The following is a 13,104-nucleotide window of genomic DNA, read 5'->3' on the forward strand; positions in this document are numbered from 1 at the left end:
ATGAGACGCGAGAGAGCAGAATTGGAGTTGTTTTATTCGTCACTACATCTTACAGACGAGGGCGGGACAAGACAGGAAATGTTGAAACGCATCGTGACAAACAACCATCAGATCAGCTCCTGTCGCGCCTGTCAAACGTCCGCTGGTGTTGCCATGGATACCACCGGTCCGGAACGACGTCCGTTTGCTCGGAGAGATTGGGAACAGTCGCGTTACTCAAGGCACTGGAATTAATCTGGATTATTATGGTTACGATTCCGGTGAGGTAGTGAAGTCACTGGAGAGCGAGGTCATCTGGGGCTGAATCGCATTATTGGCTTTTTCCCGTTTACGCCGCCATCTTTATCAGGTACACCTGACGTCACCGTGGTAACGGGGGCTGCCCCAGCTTCCTGTTACTGGCTAACCAGAGTGACCCTGCAGAAGCCTCTGCAACGTGATTGGCTGGTTGGCGTTCTTCAGGTGACGCTAAGAAAGTGGCTGGTGAGAACGTACAAAGATGCCAAAGAGGCTACAAACCCTGTTGCCACTGGCAACAACACACAACTACTGTGAAACACCTGTGGATGGTCGACCACGCCTCTGTGGGGCTCCGCCTACGTTTGCAGGTTTTTGGGGCACAAGTTTACGATTTTAAACAAAACTACGGAGGCCGAGCGCCGCCACGCTAGGTTTCGTTAAAACGCTGCGCCTGTGTAAGCCCCGCCCTCAGCAACCTTTGAGACTAAAACCACGCCTCCGGGGGGCGCTACAACCGGCAGAAACGAGAGCCACAACAGCTACCGATCATCACAAACCCGTCAGAATCGGATCGCCACTCTGGAGCCGCCGGACGAACCCCCCAAAGTTCCAACTACGAAGGGGCGGGGCATCTCCAATGGATTCTTTACATTCTCGCTGCGGCGGCGACATTAGCGGGAGCGTAGCAACGATGGCTAAAACCGCTGAGATCTCCCAGAGGTGCAGACAGGAAACGATACCAAAATATGCATTTGTTTTTGTTATATATCTCTATTCTTTAATATTCTGGATCTGCTGTGCCTTTAAAATACATAATTCAGTAATTTTAGGAAAAATACTGTACAAAAAAAGAACAACGTAAAGGTTCATATAAACATCTCTCCTCACCAAATATCACCCGTGTTGATGACTTTGGTCTGTGGTAAACAAGCGGATATTTTGGGTGGAACCACAGTATCGGACAACACCAACTCGTTTTTGTTGTCATACATTCATACAGCCATCGCTAACGAGGGCAAACGGCTACGGCGACAGGACGCCCAGTTCCTCGGAAAGAAAAGCACAAACATTGGTCATGCTAGCTCAACAGAAGCCAGAAGGATTATTAACAACTCTGCAAACAAAGAGAGAAAAGCGCTTTTGTCCTGTGAAAGAAACTCATGCTAAGATGGGAAGAGCAGCTAAACCATGACAGTGTCAAAAGTAGTGTTAATACTAACAATTATGTCAACAGAATACGGATATTTATATTCATATATATATATAAAAAACAACAATCTTCCATCTGAGAAATAAAAGGTAGATAAATACCAGCGGAGCAACTTTAGAACGAGTGGAACCAAACGTCAGGATTGTGACGGACGCTTTAGTGCAACCTTGGTTACCAGAGGGGGTGGGGCCTGCGGGGGGCGGGGCACGAGAGGGCGGGGCGTGGGTGGAGCTCTAGACTGGGATTATTGCTCGTGTTTGTTTTTTAGTCAGAGTGAAAATTAAAATGCGCTGAAACTTTTGTGTGGATGAAGGTTAGCATGGCGCTAACTGTCCTCGGGAACGCTGGACACAAACACTTTCAGGGGTTCACGAGGGGCGGGGCGGAGGCGGGGCAACAGGAAACAGTTCTCAGTCCTGATCTGGCGTCTATAAAATCTGTATGAAAGTGGGTGTGGCTTGTTGAGGGGGGAGGGGTCTCAACACAGTACAGTAAAGTGGGGACGAGTGGACAGGAAGTAACAACAAAGAAAATACCTGGGGGAGGCGGCTGTGGGAGGAGTCAGGAAAAGAGGGGGAGGTACCAGCAAGGAGGAACATTGTCCTTCAGACGAAGGTGTGGCTTAAAGGGTGGCGGGGAGTGAACCGGGTCGGGGTCAGGGGTCGGGGGGCTCACAGGGGCCCGTGTCGCGCCTCGTATTTGGCCAGAATGTTTTTGCAGCGGCCCAGCTCCTTCCTCATGTCCGCCACCTCCACGCGCAGGGCGGCGTTCTCCTTCTCCAGGAAGCTGGCCCGGATGGCGATCTGGTTCTCCTTCAGCCTGCGGGCGTCCCGCGACCTCTTGGCCGCCACGTTGTTCTTCCGGCGCCGGGCCCAGTACCGCTCATCCTGTGACCAGAGCAGGGACAGGTCAGAACCAGGCTACGGAAGGGGACGATCGGGTCCGGCACCGGTACCGGCACCTCACCTTCATGTCCTCGGGGATGAAGATTTTGCGAGCTTTCTTGATCATGGGCTGCGGCTTCAGCTCCTCGGCAGAGAACTTGCGTTTCCTGGGGTCAAACATTTCCTGTCCGGGCACGCTGGACAGCGCCAGGTCCGCCGGGTCCGGCTCGTAGCTCAGGGGGACCTGGATGGACTCCGGGTCGATGGGACTGGGGGTGTCCCGAGTCGAAGGCAGCCCTGCAAAACAGGACAGAAACACTGTGAGGAGGGGAACAAAAACGGGTTCCACCCGCAGGAGGTCCAGTTAAAGCCCAGTAGGACCGGCTGGGGCCGCCGCCGCGGCTAACGGCACCAGCTAACGGCGGCCGGACCTCCTGTTTTCATTGGTGAAGGTGACTGTTTGTTTCCTCGCCAGCAGGGGGCGCCACAACACCAGTGATCAGCTGATCCGGGAGCAGCGCCGGAAAACACGATTTTAAACGTTTTCTTGCAAAATTGTGAAATAAAACTTCCTCATCCAACATTTTACGGAATTCTGGAGATTTTACCTTATTTTCAAAACTCAACAAACAAATGAAAGTTTTTAAATCCTCAACCGTGATTCCCTGTGTTAGCATCTGGAGCACTAGCATCCGCGTGCGTAAGCATCCGCGTGCGTTAGCAACCGCGTGCGTTAGCAACCGCGTGCGTTAGCAACGCTGCAACTGTTTTAATTGGAGACAAAAGTGGACCAATCAGGAGAGAGACAGGAAGTGAGCGATGCCCCTGAAGAACGCCGTTTAACAATTATCACCTCATAAAATGTGACGAACGGCGGCGTCACACGACAACCTTTGTTCTCGCCAGGTGAGATGAGACTTGAACAGAATCGTTGGCAGAGTTGCTCCACCTGTCACGCAAACACCAATGCTAATCCAGAGCTAATCCGAGGCAGCGTCACCTCAGAAGCTGCTTTGCTGGCTAAAACGGAGCCGCCGTCCAGCACAATCTGTCAGGACGCCGCTCAGGACGCAAATAACCCGCCGGCCGGCGACTAATCACCATCGCGGCTCCTCGTTAGCATCAGCGGCTAAAAGAAGCGAAGATTTAAGTTGGTCAGAAACTCTCAAAACGTCCTCTGAATCTAAAATTAGCCAGTGAGGACACACACACACACACACACACACCCCTGCACCTTCATCCTCAGGTGCGGTTGCGTATCCATCCGCTGAAACTAGTCCCCAGTTTGGTTCATCAAAGGAGATGAAAGAGAACGAGATGTTCCCCGGACCCCCCCATCCCAGTTGGACCCTGCCGACAGCACAGCGGTCCGTCTCCTGACGTTCCAGGAGACGCTCCTTCCTTTGTTGGCCGTGACGACGTTACTGTGCTGTCTGTCAGCAGGACAGAGGGATTCTGGGTAATTGTTGGTGGTTGCCAGCGGCGACCCAAAAACTAATTTCCGGATGTGCGTTTTATCCTAATCACCCTTTTAAACCCGGTTCAAGCGAGACCATCAGAAGTACTGGTGTTCAGTACTGGAGCACTAGGCTGGTTAGTGCACTGTGGCGTGCACGTGAGCCGAGCACGCCACAGTGCACGCCACAGTCCATGTGATGTGTTGAGAGTACAGCCTGTGCTTTGGCTCCAGAGTCCAGGGAGAGTTAGCACCGAGTCCGGCCAGGGGAGGGGAGGGGGGGCGGGAAGGAAGAGGGTGTGTGTGTGTGTGTGTGTGGTGTGTGTGTGTGTGGTGTGTGTGTGTGTGTTGTGTGTGTGTGTGTGTGTGTGTGCGTGCGTGCGTGTGAGAAGGGAGGGGGTGTTTTCATGCCGTGACAAGCTCCTGTTTGCAGCTCTGCGCTGCACACGGTGCCAACATGTGTCGGTCACATGGTTCAGCACGCTGAGACAAACCAGCAGCGTTCACGTGAGGTAAATGTGAGCGCACGTACGCACGCACGTACGCACACACACACACACACCACACACACACACACACAGGCTGGAATGAAGGGGTCTGTTCAGGAGCTTCTGTCTCAGAAACAACCGTGTGTGTGTCTGCAACGACTGTTGGACGTCGTTAGCGTAGCATAGTTAGCTCAGATTAGCTCTGCTGAGCTTTTTGCTTCCAGCAATGGAAAAACCGACCCGTCACACATTCTGGGATTCTGGATCTCAGAACTTTTCCCTCTCTCCCTGCTGACCCGGAATCAGCGGCTAAAAGTCCTCGTTTGCTTTGGAACGCGACGTTTTGGCTGCTTTCATCTTCCTCCCTTTCATGTGTCCAGTGTTGTTGAGTTCCGCTTTAACTTGGATCTTTTCACTGACACCTTTCTCTCGATTTCGGCACCCAACGCGAGCGCCTGGCCGTCGCCATGACGACAGACAACAGTGACCTCAGGAGCCACGCAGACCTCCGTCGTTGGCTGCGTTAGCCATTTTCTAGCTTTAGCTGTTGTAGCAACACACAGGAAGTTTCAGACTCTAAAGTTTGGACGAGCAACTTCCGCGACACGTTTCCCCCTCAGGAGGCGCCGTCACGCCGAAACGTGTCGTTAGCATTTGTGTAACGAGAGAAACGCCCCCGTTTGGGTGACGTTGGCGTGCTCGCCGAACTCTTTGGTGTTTGCTGGTTATCATGGGATGGTGGGCCGGGCCGGCCCGGACCCCAATCCAATAACGGATGATTGGCAAAATTGGGAAATCCAGAAACTGAGTTAAATGGATTCGGCAGGACGTCCCTGCGTCACCATAGCGATGGACGCCGCGATAACGAGCGGCGGTCACGGGGCTCGCCGCTTCCTGCGCCAACATCTTTAAAGCTAACGACACGACGCAGCAGGAAGGACGTCGCAGAGGTGCAACAGCAGGAACAAAACAGAGCGTTGCCCTGGCAACACCAGTAAATGGAGGCGCCTGTGAGGTCGGGGGTGGAGGACACACACACACACACACACACACACACACACACACACACACACGGAGCAGCTCCCAACATCCAAACTGGAGGAAACTTCCAGGAACTGGAACCAGCGTCAACACCACAGCATCCAAGATAAACTTTACAGACTTCTAGCTGCGGCGCTAACGCTAACGCTAAGTCAGCGCCGGCAGCCAATCAGAAGTCAGACGGGTCCCGTTTGTGTCCTCATCTGGACTCCAAAGTCCAGATGAGGCAGTAAAACTGGCGACAACTGAGACCATAAAGCCAAAATCTGCACAAAACACACAAACTTGACCTGTCAACGTGTGTGTGTGTGTGTGTGTGTGTGTGTGTGTGTAGGTGAGAGGTGGGAACAAGTGTGCGAGCCCACATGTGTCTCACAGGTGCCTCCCTACCTGCTGAGGGGGGGCTGTGCAGGCAGTTCTGCGGCGCCATGCCCGTGTGCACGGAGGTGGTGGCGCGGCTGCTCAGGTCCACCACGGACGGGGTCGGCGGTGTGGGCGGGGTGGGTGTTGGGGCCTGTGGCGGCGGCGGCAGCGGCTGCACCGCCTGGGGGTTCTGGTTGCTCTGCGCTGTGTTGGCGGGGATTCCGTTCTCCGACAGGAACTCCTCCAGGTCCATGTACTCCAGCTGGAAGTTGTCGGCATCGTACGGCAGGGTCTTGTCCCAGAGGGTCGGGCCCAGGAAGGCCGACTGCGGGTGGCTGACGGTGCTGCTCTCATCCTCCAGCTTCTTCCCTTTGTCCTTTTCTTTACCGAATCCTGAAACATGTTTAAAAGCAGCGTCAACAGGGCTCCTCAAGGTCAGCAGGTCAGTGCAAAGGTCACCAAAGCTCATCGCCCTCCGCTGTACTCACAGATCCTTCTAGCCTGTTTCACTAAAAGGATCTTGAACAGATCTCTAACAGATCTCTAGCAGATCTCTAGCAGATCCCTGGGCTGGCCAGCCTGCGGACCAGCGCCCTCTATCGGCAGCGCTGGGTCTCACTAATACAAAGGCGAGGGTTTAAAGGTTACAGACGTCACGCAGCGCTAAAAACAGCTCCGCTGCGATAAAAAGCAGACGTAAATTTCTGTAAATATCCATTAATGTAAATTTCAAATCAGCCAAATTTCAAATCAGCCATAGGTTGAGTTCTCATCAAAAGTCGGGGTCGAGACAACCGTCGCACCGCGTTAATCATCTCTGCACACACGCCAACAATAAATGCGCGTTTGATTCACTAACTAAGATCGCAAAATGAGACGAGGAGCCACTCTCCGCATCTGTCAGAGGCTGATGTCCGACGCGGAGCGACAGGAGCCGGAGAGCTGCCCGGAGAGCTGCCCGGAGAGGGCCGCCGGGTCACGGGGAGACAGCCTACCTTCCTCATGGTGGAACGGCAGCTTCAGCGGGTTTTCCAGCAGGGACTTCAGCACCCCGTGGGTCGGCGGCAGGAAAGTTGGGTTGACAGGAAGAGGTCTGGCCATTTTCTCCATATTTCTTGAAGGGCACCTGAAGAGCCAAGCTGGCGAAGACGAGCTCGGTGTTCCCCGCCGGAAAAACACACGCGAACAAACTCACGAGTCCAGTCGGGGAAATGTAAAGACGCGACGCCCGCGTTCGAGGACTGCGCAGCAGGACGTTCAGCGGCGGTGTGACCGTCGTCGAGGCTGGCTGGCAAATAGCTGTGGGAGGAGGCGCAGCGGCGGCGGCGGCGGCGGCGGCGGCGGGCGGGGCGGAGGGAGCGGAGCCTCGGCGGAGCCGCGACACTCCTCCGTCCATGTGCGGAGACGGCTGCTGCTGACGTCACCGCCCCGGAGGGCGGGAACGAAGGCAGCGTGGCGTTCAGGGACGTCGGAAAGCGTCCTTTTGCCCGATGGCGCCTTCAAAGACTGTCGGAAAAACTGACGGCCAGCGGGTAGGAACACCGTTCAGATATTCGCGTCGTTTTTCCGCTGGGAGTTAAAGATCCTGGAGATTTTAGGAAGATGCGTTAAGAAAACTTTATTTTTTATATTTCAGTTGAAATAATGGAAAATCGTCTCTTTCTTTGAGCGTAAACGCAGCTGCTGCTGTCCTTCCCGGAGGCCTCGCGCGTCTCGGGATCGAAATGTTCCCGCTCAGGTGGAATCAGGCAGATGAAACCGGTTCCTGTCACATTTTTGTTTCGATGGTTAACCTGTCGACCTTCTGTCTCATTAAAACTCAAATTTACTGCCTCATAAAGGCTTTGCTGCGTCTTTTTATTGCTGCCTTTTGTGATTTGAAGACCTGTCCGAGCTTTAATTAGAAATCCAGGATTAAACAAAGGCTCAATAGCAGCTCTTCCGGACTCAGGAGGACATTATTGCGCCACATCTGTTTTCAGTTAAAACTCCTTCAGATGCACTTCCTCCCGTTTTCTCTTTAACTTGCTACTTAATCAGTTTAATGTCGTTTATTACAGTCGTTGCAGTCGGGTTGTAATCCGCCACAGTGACACAGGAAAGGGTGGAGAGGATCTAAAGCTGACCTACTTTCAGCCCTGTTTGCCAGCAGGTCGCCGCACATGGAAACTGCTGAGTCACGGTTTCAAACCCTCGACCCACCTCTTGGGTTCTGCTTGTTTAGCCCGTCTGAGGCAGAATTTAACACTCTGCTGTCGGAAGAAGGAGAGAAAGGGTCAATAGGAGCAGGTTTGGGATCCACCGGATCCTTCACCCGTCTGTGAGCAGCACGTCTGAGGCGTCTGTCACTGGAGAAGGTTCTGCTGTCTGGGGGGGTTGAAGAACCTTCCTGAAACAGGTTCATCACGCAGCAGAGCGTCGTCAGCATAGAGGAACTGGGCCCAAAGACGGGGCCCTGAGGGATCCCACAGAACCAAGCCCAAGGTCTTGTTCATGCGACCCAAACAAAACAAGCCTCAAACGGGCCGGGAGAGCGAGGCGGTTCCACGTCTTCCTGGCCGTTCCCAAAGCAGATTCCAGATCCGAAAGGGGCACATTAAGGTCTTTGATTGGGGATAAATGGAGAAGAAGAGACATGTGTTTGGGGATGATGTTGAGTTGCTTCGGGCCTTCGGTAAACAGGAAGGCTAGTGTTGTCTTAGCTACGTCTCGTTAGCTTAGCCTGGTGCAAATATAACACAACGTTCAAATTTCAATGGTCTTTATTCGTCACGTACGCATCATACGCAGTAAAATGTGTATTAAAACACTCCAGAAAAATGAATATAAACATTACATTCATGCTAATACGGACGTTAGCTATGCTCAGTAGTATTGGCGTCATTTGCAGTTGTTGTAAAATAACTATTTGTACCAAATTAATGGTTTTAAAAGGAATTTTAAAGACAATAAATGACACATGAAAACACATCCGGTTGTTTATTTACTGTAAAACATTAAAAGGGTTTAGATTCCACAGCTAGGTGGCTAACGTCAGGACTCCCGTTTACACCAGGCTAAGCTAAAGAGACGTAGCTGCTGATACACAATCCGTCAAAAGTTCATAAAGTCGATGCCAAAAATACCCCAAAAGAGGCAACAAAAAAGGACTTTTGTGTCGACGGTCAGCTGAATCCAGATCAGCCAGCGAGGACAGACGAGGATCAAAGACGGCCTCTGGCAGGAAGTGTGTGTGTGTGTGTGTGTGTGTGTGTGTGTGTGTGTGTGTGTGTGTGTGTGTGTGTGTTGTGTGTGTGTGTGTGTGTGTGAGGCAGCAGAGCAGCAACATGTTGCTGAGACATTAAAAGTTTCCAGTAATGTGAAGAAACAAAACTGTTTTATTGTTTTCTTCCCAGAATCCTCCTGGTGAAACGCTGGTTTGAGCTAAGTGGACGGGTCAGTCTCACGTGGGGCAAACCCTGTCAAAGCAGCAGGTTAGCCGATGCTAACTGGGTCAAGACGATGTCACACGCCAGCACGTCTCCGAGAACGTCGTCAGCAAGGGGGCGGAGCCACCAAATAAGCGTGATATTAAGCGGGATAATCCAGTGGCGCTGAGACGCTAAGGCTGCAGCTTTGTGCTGAAACGATGTCGAATGTGCAGCAAAAACATTGCTGTTGCGTAACTGCAGCTACAGTCAGATCGTCGCTCCTCGCCCGGAGACGCCGCCCTGGCGCTGACGGTCAGCTGACTGGAATGTCGCCCAACTGCACTTCTTTTTAGCAGCGCTCCAGTTGAAAGCTAGCATCTGGGCTATTTTCGAACACCCGCAAAGGTTCGTTGAAAACAGACGAGGCGTTGTGGGGTCACGTGACCGACAGTGAGGGCGGCCATTTTTGCTCCTTCGCCAAATGTTTGAGTTTTATATTCAAATGCTAACATTAGCGTTCGGGTCTGCCCAGGATCATCGTTCATTGTTGAGCTTTAGCCTCAGAACTGAAGCTACCTTTTCAACAGCTAAAGGTCAACCATCTTGGCTAAATGTAGCCGGAGTGAAACCCTCTGCGCCGCTCCCGTGCCCGACACCGTGCGTGTTTAAGGAGCGTTAGCTCATCGAGGCTTTAGCCTCCGCAGCGTTTTCCTGCTTCAGCCTCTCTGCAGAAGCAGCTTTTTCCGTCTCTTCTCGCCAGCAGTTGAGAGATGTTGAGGTGCAGAGTTGCTCATCGCCGCCTCCCACACGCCGCATTAAACACTCACGTCCACGCGCTCGCTGCCATGCGCCGAGGAGCCCACACACTGCGAGAGGGCTGCAGGTGAAGCGGCGCTGACAGATTCTGTGTATTTCTGGCTGCTGTGAAGTCGCTTCTCCTGTGTAGGAGGCCAACAGAAGGTTTGCAACAAACAGTTTACCTACACGCTAACGGGCTAAGCTAACCAGTTTCCAGCTGTATCATGTCCGTGAGGCAGACACGATATTTACCGTGATGGTAGCATGCTAATGCTAACGTTGGCCAGGTAACAACGACAACACGTAGCTGCTGACGTTTCTTTGACTTTGAACTTTTCGGGGGAATTTTCAGTCCTGAAGTGGCTGAAAAAATCAAAATGGCGGCTAAAGATGGTGTGGGCGTGTCCCTGGCAGGGTCAGGACTGCCCCCTCCCAAACCCCGCCTCTTTCCCTTTTCCCCAGCGAGCAGATTGTTTGTCTGCAGGTGGTCGAGCTGATGCGTCGCCTCATCGAAGCGTTTTGATGCTCGACCAACCGTCGCCATCGCCGTGAGGTCGCCTCGTTACCACGGCAACCGGCTCAGCAGCTGGAAACCACCAAACTTTATTCAACATGAACGGACGTAAAGTGCACGTCAGACCCAAACAGGAAGCTCACGGAGACGAGAGCAGGAAACGGGCCAGGTGGCCCCGCCCACACCAGTGGAACCAGTGGAACCAGTGCTCCCATTAGGACTGCTGAGACAAGACGGATCAGTCAGGACGACACGTGCGTGCGTGCGTGTGTGTGTGTGAGTGTGAGTGCACATGTGCATGTCACGATTCTGAGAGACCGGCTGGGGCTCTTGACGCCAGCTCACTCATGCAGACATAAACGCACACACACACACACACACACACACACACGCACACACACGCTCACACACACACACACACACACTCACTCATAAACACACACTCACTCATAAACACATGCACACACGCACACTCACACACACACACACACACACGCACACACACACACACACACACACTCACACACGCTCACACACACACACACTCACTCATAAACACACGCACACACACACACACACACACTCACACACACACACACACACACACACACACACACTCACACAGCCTGGTCACATGCTCCCAGCATGGACCCACATGGCTCCTTCCTCTGTGTTTTCCTTCACGCTGACGTTCGGAACCTTCGGATCGTTGCCGATCCAGCGTTTTAATTTAGCCTTTTTTTCCGGGACACCGAGCACGAAGGATCCGGAGCCAGCGGAGCTCCTCATTAACGGACCTCCGTCTGCTCCTGTTCCGGTCTCTGGTGTGCCGAGGTCGTTGGTGCCGGTCCAGAACGCGGTCTGGCTGTCCACTGTTGCAGAAACACCATTAGCATTGTTAGCTAAAGCCCTGAGGCTAAGAGACCCTGACAGAGGTGTGAGTTTGGGTCACAGCAGAACCTGCTGATGCGACACAATCCAGGACTTCTGAGTTTGGGTCCAAATCTGGGTCGTTCTGATGGGCGACTCCCCCGACTCCAGGTCAGGACCTGGAATGGCACCTGGACCAGCACTTGGACCAGCACCTGGACCAGCACCTGGACCTGCACCTGGACTGTTCGATTTGTTTTACTTCCTGCTGTGTTCTGAACAACATCCTTCTGCTGCCTGTGTGTGTGTGTGTTTCTCTGTGTGTGTGTGTGTGTGTGTGTGTGTGATCAACCACTCGGCTGGTGTGACTCGCTGTCGTGGTAACGGGCTGCCTCCACCTGAGAGCCTAACAAAGGGAGCGTGCACCCTGGAGAGTGCACGTGTTTCTCGTGCGCTGGTCGTCCTGTCTCGTGTCACCTGGACCAGGAGGACATCATGGCAGAGACATGTGAGGGACACCAGCGTCACGTCGGCCACAAACATCCAGACTGTGACTTCAGGAGAAGCAGGTTCTCTGTTGCTAGGCAACCACAGATGATGCCTTCCACCACGAGCGTGTCGCCTAATGAGGAGCAGCTGCAGGCCGGCTGGTGAACTCTGACCTGCCCTTTGACCTCAGGGGGCCTGTGGAGCCGTGACTCACGCTGAAGTCCTCCAGGACAGAAAAGCAAGAACCAAAGTTGTTTTATCCATCAGCTGGAAGCTAAAGGCTAACGGCTACTAGCTAACGGCTAAAAGCTAACGGCTAATGGCTAAGTCAGCAGGGCACTTTGTACTAAAGCTCCTGAAAATGAGACCAAATTAAGCATCAAATCTGCCAAAGGTGTCAGAAACAGGGGGGAACCAGTCTGATCTGGGACTAACGCTAATGCTAATGCTAATGCTAACCCCCCCGAAATTCATTACGAGGCCGCTGAGTTCATTTCATGTGCTAGCAGGTTCGTTTACAAGCTACCAGGATCGTTCATGTGCTAGCAGGCTAGCTGCAGACTTCAATTTGAAACATTCATTCTCCTCTGGTTCTTCCAGGTTTTCCATGATTCTTTCCAGGTGACATTTTGTTCTGGTTCAACAGTTTGTGGTTCTGGAGGACTGGAGGAGAAGGTTCCCTGTACGCACGCACACACACACACACACACACACGCACACACACGCACACACACACACACGCACGCACACACACACACCTGCCAGGTGAAGCAGTGATTCCGATCAATCCTTCCTAACACTTCCTGAATGAGGAAACATAAATGCGGCATCACATGACCAACAACATCGTCGTCAAGGAAACGGTCATCAGAACCAGCCGGACCGGACTTTATTCCAGACACCCGCGGTGTCAGTTCAGCTAAAGAGGAAGCAGCCGCGGCGCTAATGTCACCTGGGAAGGAGGGAAAACCAGCAGGGAGGGAAGACTGAGGACTCGTGTCCTCCGGGACAGAACCTGAGCTGGACAGAACCTGAGCTGGACAGAACCTGGTGAAAAGGTTCCACACCGAAGAACCTCAACGTGGATTCTGTTGCTTTGGTGCTCAGATGATTTGAGACCAGTTTGGATCTGCTGAAGGAACCCAGTTAGGTTGGTTCCATCAGTGTCCTCGGGACGTTTCTGGTTCTGCTGAACACCAGCGAGCTCAGGGAGTTAGCCTGTTAGCCTGACATTAGCCTGACATGCCTGGCCTTAGCGCTCATGCTAGGGGCCTTAGCGCTCGTGCGTTGCTGTTGTGTTTGTGCCTGTTGCTGCTGCTCCGTTGTGCTGCTGTGTTGCGT

The 13,104-nt window shown here is 53.0% G+C and overlaps 1 protein-coding gene and 1 long non-coding RNA gene across 2 annotated transcripts; one reads left to right on the forward strand and one right to left on the reverse strand.

Moving 5' to 3' along the window:
• Nucleotides 1–16: 16 nt before the first annotated feature.
• Nucleotides 17–6,973, reverse strand: hlfa (HLF transcription factor, PAR bZIP family member a). Its single transcript, XM_057014202.1, has 4 exons — nucleotides 6,678–6,973; nucleotides 5,710–6,075; nucleotides 2,417–2,631; nucleotides 17–2,337 (listed from the first exon to the last, which is right to left on the reverse strand). The coding sequence occupies exons 1-4, from the start codon at nucleotides 6,790–6,792 to the stop codon at nucleotides 2,122–2,124; spliced, it is 912 nt and encodes a 303-aa protein (XP_056870182.1). The 5' UTR covers nucleotides 6,793–6,973; the 3' UTR covers nucleotides 17–2,121.
• A 101-nt stretch (nucleotides 6,974–7,074) lies between these two features.
• LOC130514548 (uncharacterized) lies at nucleotides 7,075–7,522 on the forward strand. Its single transcript, XR_008947019.1, has 2 exons — nucleotides 7,075–7,214; nucleotides 7,319–7,522. It is a non-coding gene; the product is annotated as an uncharacterized LOC130514548 (long non-coding RNA).
• Nucleotides 7,523–13,104: the final 5,582 nt, after the last annotated feature.

This window comes from Takifugu flavidus, chromosome 18 (assembly GCF_003711565.1).
Source record: "Takifugu flavidus isolate HTHZ2018 chromosome 18, ASM371156v2, whole genome shotgun sequence".
Classification (NCBI taxonomy): Eukaryota; Metazoa; Chordata; class Actinopteri; order Tetraodontiformes; family Tetraodontidae; genus Takifugu; species Takifugu flavidus.